The sequence below is a fragment of the Osmia bicornis genome, chromosome 2 (assembly GCF_907164935.1).
Source record: "Osmia bicornis bicornis chromosome 2, iOsmBic2.1, whole genome shotgun sequence".
In the NCBI taxonomy this organism is placed as follows: domain Eukaryota; kingdom Metazoa; phylum Arthropoda; class Insecta; order Hymenoptera; family Megachilidae; genus Osmia; species Osmia bicornis.
This window is the reverse complement of record NC_060217.1, coordinates 8,271,471-8,292,258: the sequence shown is the minus strand read 5'-3', so window position 1 is coordinate 8,292,258 and position 20,788 is coordinate 8,271,471. Positions and strand designations below refer to the sequence as shown.

Below are 20,788 nucleotides of genomic sequence, written 5' to 3'. Positions count from 1 at the left end.
TAAAAGAGAAATATACAAATGTTTTCCAATGAAGAGAAATCTTACCTAAAATCTAATTACGTATATTACATGATAAAGAAACGTACATAAACACAATGATACACATTATTCAGCAACACTACACGTACATAGACGCACATATATTATATATGTATATATATTTTTCAGATCTAGAAAGACCCATCCTGGTGCTGTAGTACACTTGAGTGATAATCCTTTAGATTTGAGCAAGGTACGCGTGTTTTTGAGTACGTTTTATTTTGCATTATTATCCATCCTTACCATAACGTGACATTCCTTTATTTACTTTTTTTTTATTCCTATCAAGCTGTGAAGTAAAATCCAGATAGGATAATATCTTCAAGGTTCATTATAACACCTTTTATTCTTCCTTTTTTGTCTCTCTCTTTCTCTTTTTTTTTTTAATATAACTTTTTTCTTAACGTGTTGATCGTAACAGAACTCAAAAGTGTGTGCTTGCATGTTGTGTGTGTGCATGCGTGCATGCTACTAATTGTTGTACAGAAAACTTTGTAACGAAGTTATTTCTAACCGAATTTCATCGTTTTGTTTCTTACTAATACATCTACTATTAGATGGAAAAGTAATGGGATTACCATTTCATTTTTTTTTCTTATTAACTTAACCAAATCAATAATTTTATAATAACTTTCATAATCTTTTACTAATTGAGTAGTTTAGAATTGATTAGTTAGCATTTGAATGCTGGAAGTGGAGAATAAAACAGACGCGTTGTATGTGATTTTCTTTTATACTAGAGATATTACTTTGAGATACCAGGGTAGCCATTGTACGTAGACTGGGCCTTTTGTGGGAAGTTCAAGTTAATACGAGGTAAGGGACAATAGTTGGGGTCGTTGCCTCTTTTTCTAATATGTGATTTGGGGTAGTGGCGGACTGGTCAGGGCAGGTTGTCGGAAGCAGGGGCAATAGGGATGTACATATATGCGTGTGAAAAGTATTTTTTTTTTAATAGAAATATGCTGTACATCCTAAGGCAAATATATCTTGGTACATATACTATTATCTATTGAAAATATTAATTGTTAATATAAAGCTCTTTTTCATTCTTTTATGTATAATTGATTTCACCTGTAAAAACTTGTGTATTGTGATATTCTAATAAAATTATACATATTTCTTTTGTTATTTAACATTCATTTTGTCGTTTTCTTTTCAAAATCCCATTACTTTTGTATCGATATGACAAGTATAATGGTGATAGAGTACGTAAGTCATCAATTTTATCATGGGCTTATTAAGAATTTTGTCTCGTAATTATGATCACTCAATTTTTTATACTTTATACACAAGTACATCGTTGATATACGCATACGCACGCATGTGTACGAATAAAAGATGTTTCTAAGGATATTCAATAATCAGGAAGTTTCATTCTTTTCTGTGTTTACTGCCACGTTTATAAACATCCTAATTTGTTAATTGTATCAGATGTGGGCAATCCGTAGCTTGCGATCCGTAGGCAGTCTCAGTTGCCCTTGGGCAGAGCTTTGGGCAAAGTTTTGAGCAGAGCTCAAGGGCAATGATGTTAGAAGCCAATGAAAAGAATAGGAGTATTGCACACCTGCTTTCCTACCCCCTCTGCGTTAATTTCTTTTTTAATGTCTAATATTTGTTACATTTTGTCACCTTGCCTTATCATGTAACTTTTACCCTGAGACTTGGATTGATAGACGATTGATTGGGGCAAAGCTTGCCCTAGGGATAATTTTGATATTGATAATTTTTAAATTTTCGTTTTTATTTATATTATTATTTGAAGATTTCAGGTTTTTTTTAGCAATTTTTAAGGTAAGACATTTATACGAAATTATATTAGATATTAACTTTTCATTCGAGTTAAGGCAATGAATAAAAAATTAAATTATATTTTAAAATAAAATGTAGCATAATCTTTATCTTATAGTAAAAAAAAAATTTTAGTTACTTGGAAAAATGCATATGATAATAATTATTGTACATGCAATTTATTATGTGTGTATAAAGTACAGTACCCAGAAGCTTGATCTTTTTTCACATGAAAGTAATTGTATCTAATTATCGTTCCTTTTCATATAACATCTACATACGCATGTCCACAGACATGCACGCTTATTTTTTCTAATTCTTTATATTATACACTTTTTAAAAAATTTTTCCTTCTACAAATGTTTCTTCTACAGAAAGTCCTATTCTTCTTTCCATCAATTAATCTTATTAGTTCAAACGTACATATTTATGGTTTTTAGTTGATATTAGGTTGTTCATTGATAAGTATAAATGTTTTTTCTATCTGTAACAATAAAGCAGTAGCTCGATAATAGTGAAAAACCGAAAAGTATTCTAACAAACTGAAGATCATTCATAAACATTAACCTGTTTATTATGCATATTCATAACAGATATAAGCACGTTATTGAATTTTTCTAAGGATTCATAGTTTAGTCAGAACATCATTAACCCGCCTATGCTACGAATTCAAGATTTCACACAATTCCAAAACACAATTTCCAACGAAACTGCCACATCGTTCTACATTTTAAGATAATGTAAAATTATTGCGAACCATTCTGCACTATGTTCTTTCATATTTGTTCTTGTGTGTATGTAACTTGTATTTCTTTGTTTATGCGATAAAATGTATCAGTGTATTATGAAATTACATATTATTACAAAAAAGTTATAATTAAAAGGAATATATATATATATATATGTATATATTATACCCTTTATATACGTATACAGTAAGGGACGGTTTAGTGGTCAGAGATTTTACGCGAGAAATCATCCTCTCCCCAGTCCCTGGAACTGGGACTTTGGAGCCTCGAGCTCACTGATGGTTAGGAGTGGACTGGAATTTAAATTTTTACATAACCGGCTCTAATTTTAACCCTTAGACGATGGACAGTTCGGCTGATCACATAAAAGACTAAGCCTGGATTCGTTTGGACCCAAGCACTTCCGCCCGAGGGTTAATTAATTAGGTTCCGAATCCCTACCGATCCACTGGCAATTTTCCCCAACTCCCAAAGTTCAGTCCACCCTTGCTCGATAATGACATTACTGTAAATGACTACCAAAATAAGAATTTTTATAATTATAAAGTTAATAAGTATGTACTCTCGACATTCACTTGCCTGTATAGTAATTAGGATCAGACCCAAAGTCTACAGCCACTAACCTGACATTACTGTATATCATAGCTTACCCCTTAGACTTAGCTTTATTTTTGAAATAAATATTTCACTATTTAAGTCGGTTCGTCGCTTATACTCTTTAATTTTCTTTTCAGATCCTCATAGGATATGAATCAGGGCAGATAGTTTGTTGGGATTTAAAGACTAAGAATGCGGATTATAGATGTCAAAGTGACGTATCATTGAGATCAATATCGTGGCATCACGAGGGTAAACAGTTCATTAGCAGTCACACTGATGGTTCTCTGTCAACATGGTCGGTGCGTCAAGTAAAACCAACAAATGTAACGCATCCTCACGGTGAGTAAGATTATCTTCTTCCTCCTTTTACACTAATTTATCTATTACCTTGAAAATCTAACTGAAGGAAACAAAATCTAAACACAGAACTACTAAACCAGTCAAAATGACTTGCTTCAAGTTTCTTAGTTTAATTTATAAATTTTATCGAGGTATTTTTATTGAAATCTATGCTGATTATTATCGAGATAAAGAATGGATGTATATGTTACCGGCAATGTATGAAAATGCTGATATAAACAATATTAATTTTCCCTTAAATTAAAATTTTTAATTAAAGACCTTTTAGGATTTTTCCTTATTTTAATAATTTTTAGAATAATTTAGAATAATTTTTAATCGTTTGAATCCAAAAAGCAGAAGTTCCATCTTAAGTAGATGGATATTTTTTATTACACCTTTGTTTGTATAAATTTAGAAGAAAAGTTATTTGCATGTTTATTTCAGCAAAAATAACTAAGGATGGCGAACCGGAACCTTGCAAACCGATTCAAAAGGTTGAATGGAAGGTCTCTAGATCGGGGTGAGATACGTTTCGTTTTTGTTCTGAATTAATTAAATTACTCGTTGACATATTATTATTTATCAATTCAGGGAAGCGTACATTATATTTTCTGGTGGCTTAGCATGTGACACAACTGGTCGAACTCCAAGCATAACAGTGATACATGGAAAGACCACCACTGTATTAGAAATGGAGCATAATGTGATAGACTTTATAACACTGTGTGAAAGTCCTTGGTCAAGTGGTAAATAAAAACGTTATTAATTATTTTTAAACTAGAAGCTTTAGTAATTTTAGTATCTGTACAAAATCAGTATACTGTCAACCTATTAACACCTTATCGTTGAATAATTGCATACTCCTGGCAATGGTTGTTTTAATCTATTAACTTACAATAAAGGACTAGACCTCGTTCTCCTAATAGAATGCCATTAAAGTTTCCCCATTAGTTAACACATTAGATTGTGAGAGCAAAGCGTAGGTAGGCGTCTGTGTTACAAGCCAGTTGTCGAATTGCAATCAAGAGCGTCATTACAGGGGTATTTTCGTGTGAAAGCCATCCGTTAATAATAACGACCGGCTATTTACGTTGTATGACCTCCAACTATAAAGAAGGAAAGAAAGAAAGAAAAAGAAAAAAAAAAAGAAAAATAGATGAAGAGAAAGAAAGAAAGGAAGCGAGGAAAAAGGAGACAGATAGCAAAAAGGAAAGACATAATAAAGGAAAGACAGATAGCAAAGAAAAATGAAGGAAAAAAAAGAGTTGCTTGTAATGAAAATGAGGCAACCCATTTTTATAAAGAACTACATTTCACATTGTTTTGGCTCGTATCAAACATGAAACATTTTTTATCCTTAAGTATCTCATTAATGAAGGAAATGGATTTGTCCCACTTTTGCAATGAACGGCGTGAATAGGATACCTAATGGTGTATCTGAGATATCTACAACAGATGCTATTTACTTCGCATCTAGATGCACAATACTACAAATAAAATGAGTTCAAGAGCTAATGGAAATTTAATATCATTTAAAAAAAATATAGTCGCTTTCGTTTTTATAAATTTTCACATCTCTATATCGATAAGGTGTTAAGCTTTACCCTTCAGATACTAAAATTCAAATAACTTTAGCTATACATAATCTATCTGATCTAGTTAGTATCATTAACTCTGCATTATCTATTTGCACAGATTATCAGGATCCATACGCTGTCGTGGTTCTCGTACAAAACGATTTGGTTGTGATAGATTTATTAACTCCTGGTTTCCCGTGCTTCGAAAATCCATATCCAATGGATATACACGAGTCACCTGTGACATGCTGTGCATACTTTGCGGACTGCCCTTCGGATTTAGTACCTGCCTTTTATTCAGTCGGTTCGAAATCTCAGAAAAAGACAGGATTTAGCGAAAGGGACTGGCCAATATCGGGTGGAGAATGGAGCTCTAACTCGAGTAGTTACAATGAAATTATTTTAACTGGGTAAGTTTTTACCCTATTGTCAATTTTCCGAAGAATAATATTCAGATTTTTATGAATATAATATCCGTGTTATTACACATGTTTTATAATATGATTTCAGACATGCCGATGGCAGTATAAAATTTTGGGACGCATCTACGGGAACTTTGCAAGTTCTGTATAAATTAAAAACGGCGAAACTTTTTGAAAAAGGTAGAACACGAAGTATAGATTCGGAGGAAGATCCTTTAGCGATACAACTCATCTTTCTTTGCCCTGAAAGTCGGAAACTGGCAATCGCGGGAGGCGGAAGACACGTTGTACTATTCAAATTCAAGAAAGTTGAAAGTATGTCTGAAGTAGTGGTAAGTAATCAATTTTTTTTTTTAACAGTTACTTTTAATTTTATATAAAGAACACTAAGCATTATTGAACCGCAGAATTCCTTAAAATGTTTATTCTAAATTGTACGAGTTACTTAACTCTTAACGCTTTGAATTATTTTTTTGATTTGCGAAGAAATGAAAAATAAAATTGCTTTGGAAGGAACTTACTGTAATCCAACGATTAATTTGTATCTTTCATAGACTTTGGATGTATCGCTGACAGCAGATTCAGTGAAAGAAGTGGAGAGCTCTTCGGACCACGATTCACCAGCTGGAAATCCACCTGGAAATAACGAACCAAAACCTAATGAGTTAAATCACACGCTTAAAGTTAAAACCGGTTTACAGAAGAGGGCTGCAGGTTTTCAAGCAACGCTGATTTGTTTAACAACTGGCGGTAGTGGGGAACAACCTGAGAACATAACAGCTCTGAGCTTGAATTCTTCCTATGGTTTGTAAGTACAGAAAAGTTATTGAATTTTGAAGTTCAATGACTTTGTTCAAATATACTATTACGACGTAAAGTGAATTAAAACTGGGACCTTCTACTTTCTGTCATCTTTGGCTGATGTTATCTAAGTCAGAGCCCTGGAGGTAATGTTTCCTTTTAAATGAAGAAACTATCTAATTTCTTGGGCACTGATCAAAGAAATTAAAAGGCAGAAGATTTAAACTTTAGCCTATTTTTTATCATAACAATGTTGGATAAATTTGAATGAAGTTATGGAACTTTGAAAACAGGCAACACTTCAGTAGCTTTTTGCTTTGATATATTATGTCAATTTTGAATCTTAGATTAATGCGTGGTTACTTTTTAAATGTTGAAAAATCTAATTTTTAATAATCTTGTGAAACTCTAGCTTTTATAGGAGTATTTTCATTCTTTGTTTTAAAAACAGATGATAACTGTTTAATTTTTGTAATTTCAGAATGGCTTATGGGAACGAGTCCGGTCTAGTTATAATAGATATCGTGCAGAAGATTTCTTTGATCGTGTTGAACACTGCGGACATCGGTGGCAATACGGACCCGTGCCAACGCGTACTGCGCAGTCCTAAACGACAGGACGAGTTAAAGCGAGAATACGAGGATAAAGCGAGGAGTCCTAGTACAGACCAGGTAAAATGTATTTCTTTTTCAGTCCAAATCGTTTGCAATATTCAAATTGTTATCCTTTTTGTTCCCCTTTAACCTTGGTCCGAACAGATATCTTAACAATTTTGTACAGGATGGCTCAAAAAAAAAATGTACACCATGGAAATTGTAAAAGAAACTGAAACATTCCGTGCTATTTTATAATCTAGGCCTTCGTTTTCGTGATACCAGCGTTAATAAATGTTGGCCATAGATTTATAGGATGTGTCTTGTTATTCTCTGTGAATGTAGTTGATCATTCAATCATTCTAAGATTCAAATATAGAATCTTGCAAATAGAACAGCCAATGTTTAATTACTTGTATTTTGAAAGCAAAGCCGCAGATTGTAAAATAGTAAAGACTTTTCGTTTTGTATTGATACAAAGAATTTTGTTCACCAATGTTTATAGTGTACATTAATTTTTGAGACAGCCACTGTTTTTTGCATTTCGCTTTTTTTTATACACTGAAATTAATGGTTTCCATTCTTGCATGTTTGTAAAGAAGATTACATAATTTGAATGACTGATTTATAACTATGAATCTTTTGTTTCTTTTGTAAATATTGAATAATCCAATTTTCAATGATCTCATTGTAACACTCCAGCTTTGATGGGAGTATCAAGAGTAGGTGTTTTATTACATAGTCGTGGGCCGTGTAATAATAGTGTTCCAGTAACATTATTTAATTTTCCTTAGGACTACGTGCAAATAAAGACCTTACCTATTATCATAAATTATTTGATTTTTCTGAAATACTAACGCATTGAATTATTTAACAAAAATCGCTACTTTCATTTTCATCTTATATTATCTTACACGTTTCACAAGCTAAAAATAACAAATATTAAACAGCCACAAATAAAAGTGATAACTAACTTTACATTAAACAATTAACAACTCAAATTAATCATTGGCCTAATTAAAAAAAGCATAGACGACTGCAAATAATTTCTATAACATTATACCACTTACGAACGTGTCAAGTTTGGAAAAATGTAATTTACGTACTTACACCAGTCAAATATTCAGTAGTAAAAAGTATGGTTTGAAGTTTTATTTTTTATCATTCATTTGATTTTTTTTAGTTTATAACTATAATGCGGTATTTTAATTCATCAGGTGTTCTTAAGTAATTAATCTATCCTGTAGATAAGAAATCCGATAATAACACATTGAATGCCGGTATCACAAATTAATAATAATTAGAATTTAATATAATTGGATTATATCATAAGTTCAAATTAGTGTTCGTTCACTAAAATGCAACATTGCATTGGCTGCTCGAATTTTCGGGTACCCCGTACGCCCTAAACCCAAACCCTACGAAATGAAACAATCTATTAATTGTTTTGTAAGTAACTAGAGTTACATCGAAATCTGACATCAAAGTATTTACAAATAAATTAAAACTAAAAAACATTTTTTACAAAGGAATTTTCAATAATTAAGGGACGAATATGAAGTTGATGAAGAATATAAAGATTTCGAAGAATTTGAAGATTTTTTATTTTTTATGTAAATGTAGAGGGAGGAGGGGTGTATTAGTACCATTTAAAAACAGAGTTGCACTTGAAATTTCCAAAGATCTCCTAGTTTCAAAAAATTGTTTTTGCTATGTTATGACTTCCTCGATACCATATAAATTTTCTTTACATTTCCACAAATAATAGAAGTGATTAAAGTTAATGACCCATCTTGTAAACCCTGAAATATTTAGAGTGTACGTATTTTCTGCTTGGAATATTAGAAGTTAGAGACATAGTAGAAGAGTGTACGTTTTCAAATGACAAACGAGAATGTTATCGGCAACTAGTGGTCAAACTTGTCATTTTCCATGTGACGAGGATTTAAGCTTACTTGTAGACAAGTTTCTTTTGTCATATTTGAATCTCCAATGATAGATTAGGTAAACAGTAGCTGTATCATCCCCTACGATATACTCGAAATCGTGTACTTTTAATATTTTACTCAAAGAGAGAAAGAAAAGAAACAATGTTCCTTATATTTTATGATGCATTTAATGTTTAGCCAACTACGTGTCTACCTACGTTGAAACAAGTAAGAGCAATATCTTATCTCGTTAAAAAAAAATCAGCTAAACCTTTTTTGTTCCTTTTGTGATATATGACATTAATTTTATTAATAAGTTGAACGAACTCGATGCTGATGTATGTAGAGAATTTTAGTAAAAAATGTTTCAGTTTCACCATTAGTTTTACACTCGTGTTTAGAGATTCGATTGATGTTCAATACGTAGAACCAATGAACAGACGAGTAATATTATCAAAATGTAGCTCGAAGTATTAGAAAATTATTGTTATTTATCATTGTATATCATTGAACGATTCGGTAAGTTTGATGTGTGCGCTGATTATTCACATAAACGTTTGATGGAGTCTGTGCATGTACATAATACAACGATATACGTATCATGAAATGGTATAGTCAACGATACATTCGTTCACTATTATAATCAAGCAATGCATGGAGGAATTAATGATTAGACGAATATCAAACAAACGAAACAAATTAAACAAAGTAAATAATCAACGTGTTATATATCAAACATTTACCAACGCACGTCTGCAAATACATACATATTTAATGTACAATTTATGGTTTTTTGGTTCACCTATATAAATATTGTCCCAAGTATGTGTACGACCTGAAAACAGTAAATTTTCCACGCCGAAACAAATCGGAATTTCCTCTACCCATTTCGCAAACAGATCCGTTCTCGTGATATTTGTCAGATAGCATTTGTAAATTGGGTATTCAAGTAATCAGTAGCACCCTAAACATATTGTTTCATTATTAATATTTTTTAAGAATATTAATCTTATAAACATTTATAACGATGAATTATGAAATGTTTCAGTTACGTATATATGTTGCATCCGTGAATGACAGCATTTTGACGATTATAACAGGTGATTTAAAAAAACACGTACATACATACCTACGTACAGTAAATAATTGAATCAGTATATTGAATTCTAAAATTGTACCTCCTTGCTTCATAACAGATTATCTTTTCAGTATGTGCGAGGCATTGACACAAAATTCTTTACAATATTTCGATACGTACGCTTATAACGATGCTATTTACAAGACTTATGCTAGATATCATCCCTCTCCCCTTTTTTACAAAAGTAATACACATGTTGCATTGAAAAATTTACAATAAAATATAGTATATGCTGTAAAATTTTTGAGTAAGTAGATTTACTTGGTTACATATTGAAATAATACGTATATTTGATAAAACCTTTAAAAAATATTCAGTCAACAAGTTTTAAAATAGGCTGTGTTGATAACGATTCCAAAGGGTGAAAAATATATTTATCTTTCTATAGAATCATTTTTCCAAAAAGATACTTGAATAATTTTAAAGTACAAAGGGATTAAGAGTTCGTATTCAACGCACAGAAATCTACAAGAAACGTCTAACATTGTAACTAGGGATTGAAATATTATTATAAAATGTATTTTACGATAACTGTAAAATGTAATATATAATTCCCCTTATTCCAGATCCACGAATTTACAAATTAGCCAATTTTGAAAATATGTGTTTTTAACAATTTTAACTGATACAGTAACGCACGTTTATCCGTGATTATACAACGTACACTCACGATCAATTTCTCAAGAAAAATGTTAATGTCCCAGCTTTTCCCCTGTTGGGCTCTGACCCTATCTTAAAGGTAATCGTGGAGAGAATGACGATGTAGGACAGGAGGTCCCATACATATGTATAGCTCTGTGCCCCCCCATTAAAGTAGAAACGTTTACGCAGGAAAATTTGAAGTGATAATTTACTGATTAAAAATTATATTATTTTTTTGTCTAAATTATTTTTAGTATCAGTATTGTCAAAATTAAGATTTAAAAAATTCCTGCTTCCTGTATATCGTGATTTTTCTTGGAGAAGCCTGATCTGATCGCGAGTGTAATGCATGTATGTTACTTTGGTATAAAGATAAGAACAGAAGCAGTGCCTTAACTGAAAAAAGTGAAAATTTGTACAGTCACGAGTTTGGCATAAGGGGGACGATATAATAAATTTAATGAAATATAATTCATGCTACTTTTAAATCAAGTGGTCATCAAGTAGCGTTAGTGCCAGGGAAATGTACAAGAAATTACTACGGTGTAATTTATTAAGTTTATGATTTGTTCTATTAATTCCTTGCGGACAGAGCACTTGTAAACTGGACTTAATTAACGTCTACATTTGTGTATACATTTGTCACTACCTTAACACTTACGCAGTCGCTACCACGAACTCGGGTCATTTATGATCCTATTTTTCAGTACCGTTGACAGAACGTGTTAAAAAGTCCACGATCAAGCACGCGATATCGTGTGATCGGATTTTTCAGGGTTAATGACATCGAAAGTGTTAAGATCGAGTTTGCAGGAAAGTAGCAAGTAAATGATTCGAAAGATTTGTAAAAAACATTATCAAGGTGTTGTTTCTATGAGCATCTTAGGTGTCCAACACGTTAATTTGAAATTATATCACGTTTCGTGGAACGTTCAGAGACGTCTTGATTTTTGGAATTATATTCTTTTGGGAAGTGACAAGTGACCATGCGTTTGCGATATTTCTCCGTTTGATGATTCATTCTCAATTTTATTTTTTATAAGAAGAAATTCATTATCGAAGATGTACAGTAAGGAGCAAAGTGAACCAATGAAACCAGTTCTCCAGATTATTATTACTATTTATTTATTTATGTTTTAATATTGATTCATTTTTGCTCTTCACTGTAGGTAGTATCTTTAATATACAGTATATCATTCTAGCAGTATGCACGAATTTTTAGCCATTTCCAAAGATAAAATAAAAAAAGAGTTATTAATCAAAATTGATCAATGTTATAGAGATTACCTATAATGATAATGAATATATTGCAAATAGCTTTTTCTCATTATTGTTATATATATATTGTACATTTAATATTGATAAATGTTGATCAATAACTCTTTTATATTATATTATTGCAAATGGTTGAAAAATCGTGGGTACGGTTAGCATGAACATATTGTATAATACATTAACATTGCACTTTATGAATATCAAAATCTGCGAAATATACTAACAGTTGTTAGTATGTACTAATAGCCAAAAGAATCGAACCATCCTTGAGAAAGACTATTAAATTCAATATTTTCTAATATGATTTAATAACCTTCGTACAGAAAATACCTAATTTTTATCAATGAAAACAGTGATCTGTGTATCTTGGCACTTTGATTTTAAATCAAAATATAATAAATATGTAAATTGTAAAGGAGCTTCATTGTCATAACTAGTGTCTTCGTAGTGTAATCGCGCCTTATACTTACTTAGGGTAACGACAGACGATGGTGGGAACGACCTGTTTCTCTGAAATCGGGAGATAACTTTCGACATATCTGCCCTATAATGTACATACCTTATCAGGCACAATTTATTTTAGGCAGGATTGCTAGAGGTAGGAAGAACAGGGATACGTATGATGTAGTAGGAAGTAGCACAGGGGGCAGAGACGTCACAGTAGTAGAGTGTAAGATAGGTATGGGCAGCTAGTAGTAAATAAAGCCGGAGCGCTCCACTACGCTCCAGAGCTTGTCTGCGACCTCAAAGCGGCGCGCGAACCGACTGAGCGGCGGAGAGTGTATCCCCACTCCGCCAGCATCTCGCGCATGCGCGCTATGCGCGCTCGAATTGGCCAGTTTTTCCTTAATAATTTAAAAACGAAGCTTCAAATAACATTTTCGCAAAGGAAAATAATGTAATATGTACAACAGTAAAAGACTATCCGGGTATACTCATTTCTTTCTCGACATTCAACAATAACACGTTCCAGTCCATTTGAAAAATTTATAAAACACCCTGTATAAAATCGAACACCGTTTGATGAAATAAAACTATCGCAAAGTAATATTTATATTACATCAACTTAAGGTTTAAAATTTGTTATAAACGACCATACTAACTTTTCATAAATATTTTTAATACGAATTGGCTGATTGTTAGAGAACCGTCGTTGTTGTTATTTATTAGAGTGTTGTACGCTAAATATCAAAAGTTTAATACAATTTGATAACATAAAAGTACTTTTATGTTATTAAATTTAAAAACAAACTTTTTGATCATAATATCAAAAGTGCAGTAACCTAATATTTATAAAATTTTAATAATTCGTGACTAATTACACGATAAATGTTCGTAGTGAAATTTTTGCACGAGATATCACGAATGTTGCCGCACCCTGTATAACTGTCAAGCTACTTAACAATCATCGTTCGTGACTTGCATGTCATAAACTGTAATTTTGATCAAAGAGTGGTCCAGTGATTTTGGCTATTAGCGAACATACTAAAATATCTACGATGATCTGCTTTTAGGATATTAGATTAATAAGTCCTAAATCCTTCGTTATTTAGTATTGATTTATTATGCAAAATGCACCATGTTAAATTCGTTAGACTCATCGAGACTCTACCGTGGAATCTGAAGGCTTGTTAGCAATGGTAGCGGACAGTGCTCTACATTCTCAGCAGCAACAGTGTTCACTTCGAGGGGAGTATCAGCAAACCGGAAGCAATAACGAGAAAGGAAGCGCGGAGGAATCTGTTATCGAAACGAATAAACCTGGCAGTGTTACGAGTGAGGAGGAATGTGTGAAGAATCACAGCTGGAAAGGATTCAGTCTGAAAAGGCAACTGAGCAAAGTTGATCTGAAAATAAAAAGTACTTTTACACCGGCTTTGGTTACATCTCAGGATGGGGTACTTGTATGATTTTTAATATCTTTAGAAATAGAGTGATTAAATTATTTCTCGAAAATATTGAATAGTCTCTTGGGAATTTATTAAATTAATATATAAATTTCTTAAAAGATTCTCTTTTTGACAAGTATTCTTTTAATCAGGGCCGAATTAAGGTTTATGGGAGCTCGGGACTTTCAAACCTTTAAAGGTTCCCTTGGTTCAAAAATGAAAATTTATTCTAAATAAAATTAAGTAACATTGAATCGTAAAAAAAGAGGGCAACGGTAAAGAAATATTGGCATAGAACTAAAGGTTAAGGGCTGTATTCCTCCTTAAACCTCTCCCTTAATTCGGCGCTGCTTTTAATATGCCAAAGATTTTGGACAAATTAATAACACACTTCATTGTCAGTTTATTTAAAATAATCTCTGTATCGCGAGAACCGCGGATTTCCAGGTGTGAAAAGTATATGCAAGTACCCCATTGTCAACAGGTAGGCAGTGATTCTAGTGGTCAAAAGTCTTCCGTTTTTTACTGTAACGTTAACGAAAGCACGGCTTCGTTATCCCCGGTCGAATCAGAACCTTCGTTAACATCCGAAGATACGGTATATGAGAATGAGAGTCCGAGTAATCAAGAAGCGAGGAGCCCGATGATCGAAGGGGACAGTACGAAATTACCGAAATTTCCAAACGACAACAGTCAACAAAAAACAGAACTCGTACGGCCTGGTAATCTAACGTTAGTCGACCAAGAACTGAAACCTCCGAGATTGAAGAAAATCGTGAAGTTGAAGCAAGCTAAAAGAGAGGGTCGTTTGTTGTCAGTGCCGAATTTAAAGCTTCCAAAAAACGACCCGACTATTTGTGACCTAAGGTGCGAAGAAAACACCGGCTCCGAATCCTTCACCTGCAATCTAATAAGACGATTCAGTAAGTGTTTTAAATTAGAGTAGAGGAGAGTTAGTGTTGTCCGTGTGTAGTAACGTGACATACGTCTTAGAGTATAAACGTAACATGCGAATGAGAGAGTAGGTGTGAATGAGCATTTTAACTAACAGATACCGTTTCTCTTTGCGTGCCAATTAACCCGTCAGGTTCAATCCTAATGCCTCCAAACGGGTGTGTCGTTGATCGTGACTAACATAATTAACAAAAAAAAAAAAAAGAATACTCTACCACGCTTCGGCTATCTTTTTCTCATTTTCTTTGAGTTGAACAGAAGGCCTAGGATGCTCGTAGATTCATTCTCTAAAATAATACTCTTCTAGAGGTAAAGACAAGTGTCTATTACGAACTGTAAGTTGCCAGAATCAGAGGTTTATGTGAAATACTAAGGTGTTTAATGACCCATTGGTCGATGTTTTATGGTACGAGACCTATGCGCGTATCGAGTCATCGTTAACTCGGACATGCGAAAGAACTTGTCATGGTAAAGCCAACCGCGACGCTAAATCCTAAGCTTTTCCTTAGAATTTCGCCATTTGTGCATGACTGATGCAACTGTTATCACATAGAAATATTGTGATTTGAGTTCTTTTTCAGTTTCTAAATCAGTGACGTCCAGCGGAACTTCAGACTTCTTCCACTCTGTGTTTCTTTCCCTCGAATTTACATTGGGCAAGTAATCGAAGCTATTGGTCTTGTCAGTACTTGAGGGCGAGAAAGGACAGAGCCTGCTAGGCCAGCCATCTTCCTTGAGAAAGGAAGATAGGTAGGCTCTGTCTCTTCTTCTCGCCCCCCAGGTACAGCTAAGATCCAGGGGTCCGACTACTTGCTTAATGTAAATTTGGTTTGAGTTCATACTTGACAAGTAAGCCGACCAATAAGATAGAGTCCCTTCTTTTTTGTTATAATCTACTTGAGGGGAAAGATTACGAAGTGGAGGAAGCCTGGAACTGCATTGGGCACCGCTACCTTAGAGCCCTTATCCCCTTCGCCCCTTTTCTTTTTTTCTGAAGCATGTACCATCTATCTTTTTGTACGCGTCATTGAGTCTAATTAAAATATAGATATGAATTTTTGACAAATTCAAGTTTTATCTATGAGTTTTTCACAAATTATAGTAAAATAGGTAATATACGTAAAGTGGCAACATTTCCAAACGATATAAAATGAAACGAAATTACTACTAGAACATCACAAATTAATTCAACAATCTAATGTTATAACGGATAAACTATTTTAAAAACTAAGCATCTGTTGAAAGATCACTTTTCTTTTATTTTTATTTTTGGTTTTGGTTTCAACATAAAATTTTTTTGTTACTCACTTATTAGTTTTAAACATTTTCATGTTTATGATATTTGGTTATGTGGAATAAACTATTGAATTTGAATAATTCGTGAAAAGTGTAGAGTCTAATATAAGAGTCAGTCAATATTTTATCAAAATCGTCCAATAGTGCACTGTGGAACTAAGAAATACAAAAATTTATGGAATTTTATAACATCTACAAAACTGACTTAAATAAGATTCCAGGTTCCAGTACACAAAGGATGCCAAATGTTTAAAACTAAAATTATTTAAAATTTAAAGTGTATGAAATCAGAAGAAGCTATATTCGAAGAACGTATCTGTAAGGTACAGAGTTCAAATATTTATGCGCACGGAATATATTTTCATGCTCGTTTGATGCTAATACATTCCATGTACAGGGTATTTCATTTATCATGACCATATTGAACATTCTCGTATGCATATTATACTTAAAAAAAGAAGTTCTCTTCAACATCACCTTTAAGATTATTTCATAATGCGTTACATAATTAAAATTAATCACACATACGACTACCACGCGATTTCTTTTGGCTCCCCCCAATATACACCTATATTAATCGGTACCCCTAGGGATTTCGCAGAATTTCCTAGAATTCTATTCTACTGGTAACTGGGTCAATTTCAATTCTGAGCCTTGATCAATTAACGCGGTAGTACTGTGTCCTCTGAATACTACTGTTAAACGCTATGCAATTGAATTTCATTGGGGCGTATAACCGCCCCAGCTATTTCACCCTCCCAGCCACTGTCAAATTTAACTTTTTATTTTTCCATTATGTCGATGTTTTAACAATATATCAATTTAGGGGCAAAATTTAGATAACTGTAAAACGGAGGAGGGTTAAATACTATTATTTGTATACAGGTGTTTTTCAACACCTTGTATTTTTGCAGCTACTGTACAGTAGTGTCATTTTAGGGTGGAATTTTGTCCGAGTCCGCTCGACTTTTTCCAACCTAACTTGAAACAGTCGGATATCAAACCAAACTAGCCGATTTCTTTTGAGATCAACTCCCCTCAACGTGGCACTACTGTATTTCATAAAAAGTTCGATATGGTATTAATTACGTTAATTTTTAATATAGAAAATAATCGGTCCACCTACGTAGATGTTGGGCCTATTTAAACTAACACTTGAAGGTGAATTTGAAGGAATCTTTTTTTTTTTATAGTATCACACGAGCCCTTTCCAGTCGTATAATTTCCCAATAGCAAGAAAATATTCAGCGTGATAAATGGAATTCAACGGATTCCGATTGTTATTCTTGCAACCTTTTTACAAAGTAAAAGATAAGAATAATATATACCCATGTACTATATCACACGCACCGATATACATATGGTTTTATGTGGTGTGTATATATATTGTATCATACACAATATACATATTCCAACCCCTTTGTATTGCAACAGCTTGTACCCCACACGCCTTGTTCGTTCGTAGAAAATACCTTTGTTTGTGTACCAGCATCCGTATATTCGAAACAAGTATTTGGAATGCGTAGTTAAAAATACTCCATCGTGTGAGTTTGTTTATTTACGACTCAATTTGTGTTGAATTTGTTTAAACTCGTCTAGACAGCAACCGTTTCGTTGATTGAAAAGAAGCATTCTATCGAATGCAACCGCGACAGATAATAACGTTTGATACTTTCTTCGATCCGAAAACCCACGATATTCGGTCATTTATTCTTTGAGCGTAAACAATCTGTTAACGAATGTAAAGAGATTCTACATTAACGCTTTTTCAGGTTCAAATCAGTTTTGCGGTCTTCCCCGACAGCAAGGTTGATTCAGGTAAAACATAAGGTTTTTCACATTTTGACAAGTTGTCTTTTATCACCGAGAGAAAAGTATATTTTCATTTTGAGAATTTATTTAGATTATCTAGGTAACCTCGAGTTATTCGCATCTGTTCATTTGCGTCTGTGTGTGCGTGCGTGCGTGTGCGTCTAATACGTTCGCTATCAATCGTTATCAGATCCAGTCCGGATGATATTGACAGTATTTATGTTCCTGATCATCCCATTCGCAAGGGTACAAAATGTCACACGTGTCGCCATGAAACTTTCGACTTTCCCATTACTTTTATAAAAAGAAACCTTGTTTGTCTCTTTGCGTCTTCGCATCTCCCCATTACCGATCGCCGATCAATAAATCACAGTAGCAGGGACAACGATGCCCGTACCAAGTCCAAGGGCACCCATGCGGTCAATTACTCGAGCGCCCCTGCCCTAAATCTTCTATCTCCTTTGATAGCTGATCAGTTGCGGTCTGAAGCCGCAGTCAGCTAACAAGGCAATACTGTATTTATTGTATATTTGTATATTTATTATTTTTTCCCATTTTCCTTTAAGTTTGTGTATAAAGTATATTAGTTAAATTAGAAGTATTCTGTGGATCTTCCTAAATAAAGTGCAAGTTAAGAGCAAATAGTGGTTTCTGAAAGTGACTTAGACGTCTGTCTAGAGCCATATTTTCTATAAAATTGAGGAAATGTTCAGAAATTTCGTGCCGACACTTATATAGGACATATGTATGTACATATATACTGTGCAGAGATGGCAAATTAGCGCCGAGAAGGAATGCTGCTCTGATTAGTTACAGCGTGATCTTTTATAGATCTACGTAGATGTTTTTGTTACAACCACAAAAATAGAACGCACGTATTTTCGTTATAGTCAAAATAGCAATAACAAATCGGGGTATCTCACAGATCATCAGATCTTTTCCCTCAAATCGATAATCAGTTAGATTCTACGTTCTAAATCAGGATTATTCCCGTATACAAGGAGTAATCCTAGACGAATGGGGACACATCTAGACCTAGTGAGATAGAATGTTAGCCATTAAAGTTTGAACCAGATCACGTGCAGGGACAAGGATTTTCTGAATGCAATAAAACATTCTTAAAGAGCATATGAACATATGAAATTTTCACGTACCCTTTACATATCGGGAGAGATATTTACAAAAGAAAATGCACTGATATGTTTAGTGTCAAGCACACTGGGATCCCTTAGGAAAACTGGCAGTGTGGTTAAAGGTGGCCCCACCATTTGTTGTACCAGGTATTATGCCCAACTTACACCAGACATTTCCATACTTAATAAGAAACAACATTTTCTAAAGTTCATAAACGACTGTTCAGTAACGAATGAAGTAGGTAATAGGGTTGAATCGAAATTTGTTTGTCAAAAAATCAATATGGGCACTTTCGACACTGAACAGGAATAGAAGGTGGCGCCCTCTGTGCCGCCGTAACTCCGGAGAATAGTGGCGCCCTCTATATCACTGTAACTCCTTTGACTCGCTGACAGAAGGTTTTGGCTTTTAAAGAACGAAATGTCTCATGTAAATTAGGTATAATTCGTGGTAATTCTCGAGCATTTTTTTTTGCATTGCCATTCTTCCCAGGGGATTTCCCGTAGCCTAGCAGTGTACATCACCGAGTACCGATGGCATTCCATGGTAAGGGGAAGTATAAGAAAGTTATCTTCTACCATTTCTCTAACTCATTCTTGTTAACCCTTCCCTAGTAGGAAGGTAACTTGTATTATTAATAATTGATACCCAGGGGACTAAAGAAAAATGGTCGAAGACTTTCTCTTTACACTTCCCCTTAATTGAGGGAAGCTTAGCACGTACACAAGTATACATAATACTATATCAGCACGTGCTACCAAGAACCTAAAGGTGGAGGCTTCGGGAGGGTCACAGACGGAATTAGGCGGTGCGAGCGGAGTACCCCTCTTGCCACTGTGCCGTCCCGGATGCCAACTTGTCATCTCTGCACAGTACGTATGTATAATAATGATTACGCTCGTTCTGGTATGTGTACAAAGTAACATTGTATCATAGGTTTCGTTGTTTTTTGACGCCTTTCTCTCGGTATAACATCGCTTTTCTCAAAGCTTTTCAATATATTTTTTTGATAATTTGCACGCAGTAGCAATAGTAATAATAATAACGACACAAATGGTTACGGCATTATCAGTAACAACAGGACGGGAATATATCACCTTTCTTTTTCACTATTCTTTTTCCTTCTTTTTCGACATAATATAATATATTTATCTGTGATGGTATAGCAGATAACGCTTTGTCAGTTATGTTTATAATAAAACTTTTTTTTTTTTACCGACAATGACTGACTGCTATAATGGACTCTGCATAATGTATGTTAATATTCCACATAGCGAACAATTAAAAATAGATAGATCCTCGAAATTACGAACAAAGGTTTTTTTGAACATTCTGGCTGATCCAATTACACATTTTTAATCATTTAATTTCATTCGAAACATGTGCCATTTTCAGATAACAATCCTTTAAAGCACGAATTAAATAATGCTTCTAACAATTATCTTGAGCATTAATCTATCTTTTAAGTTTCATTTACTTCAAGAAAATAGTAAAACAGAAAAAAGTGTTAATTTTAATTTTTAATTTGGCTTCTTTCTGTACCTACGATTTCAGAATTTAGTGGGTATTTCAGCAGTATTTATTTATCTTTGTGTTTTTTAAAGGCAAATATTGGTATTCCAGTACAAACATCATTAAATTAATATTTAATTAGATTAAACGTTGAACTTTTAAAAACACTTAAGAATATTTGATTAAAAAACGGAAGAAGAGGTCAACGTCTACGATATTCTATAATGATAAATTTATAAATGTTATTTTTCGACCAAATAGTAAACAATTACCAAACATATTACGTATATTCTG

General features: G+C 33.5%; 1 protein-coding gene across 6 annotated transcripts in view; it reads left to right on the top strand.

Moving 5' to 3' along the window:
* LOC114875662 (syntaxin-binding protein 5) overlaps positions 1 to 20,788 on the top strand; it is a 39,989-nt gene that overhangs the window by 9,907 nt on the left and 9,294 nt on the right. For 3 of the 6 annotated variants that reach the window (XM_029186207.2, XM_029186208.2, XM_029186206.2), the window contains exons 5-14: positions 169 to 232; positions 3,314 to 3,518; positions 3,966 to 4,041; positions 4,113 to 4,267; positions 5,217 to 5,508; positions 5,609 to 5,852; positions 6,075 to 6,328; positions 6,803 to 6,992; positions 13,493 to 13,795; positions 14,271 to 14,709. In XM_029186207.2, the coding sequence (XP_029042040.1) occupies positions 169 to 232; positions 3,314 to 3,518; positions 3,966 to 4,041; positions 4,113 to 4,267; positions 5,217 to 5,508; positions 5,609 to 5,852; positions 6,075 to 6,328; positions 6,803 to 6,992; positions 13,493 to 13,795; positions 14,271 to 14,709 (2,222 nt within the window). Of the gene's footprint in view, positions 1 to 168; positions 233 to 3,313; positions 3,519 to 3,965; positions 4,042 to 4,112; positions 4,268 to 5,216; positions 5,509 to 5,608; positions 5,853 to 6,074; positions 6,329 to 6,802; positions 6,993 to 9,040; positions 9,071 to 13,492; positions 13,796 to 14,270; positions 14,710 to 17,808; positions 17,855 to 20,788 lie in introns of all 6 variants that reach the window. The other 3 variants (XM_029186210.2, XM_029186211.2, XM_029186209.2) reach the window with 3 other exon arrangements.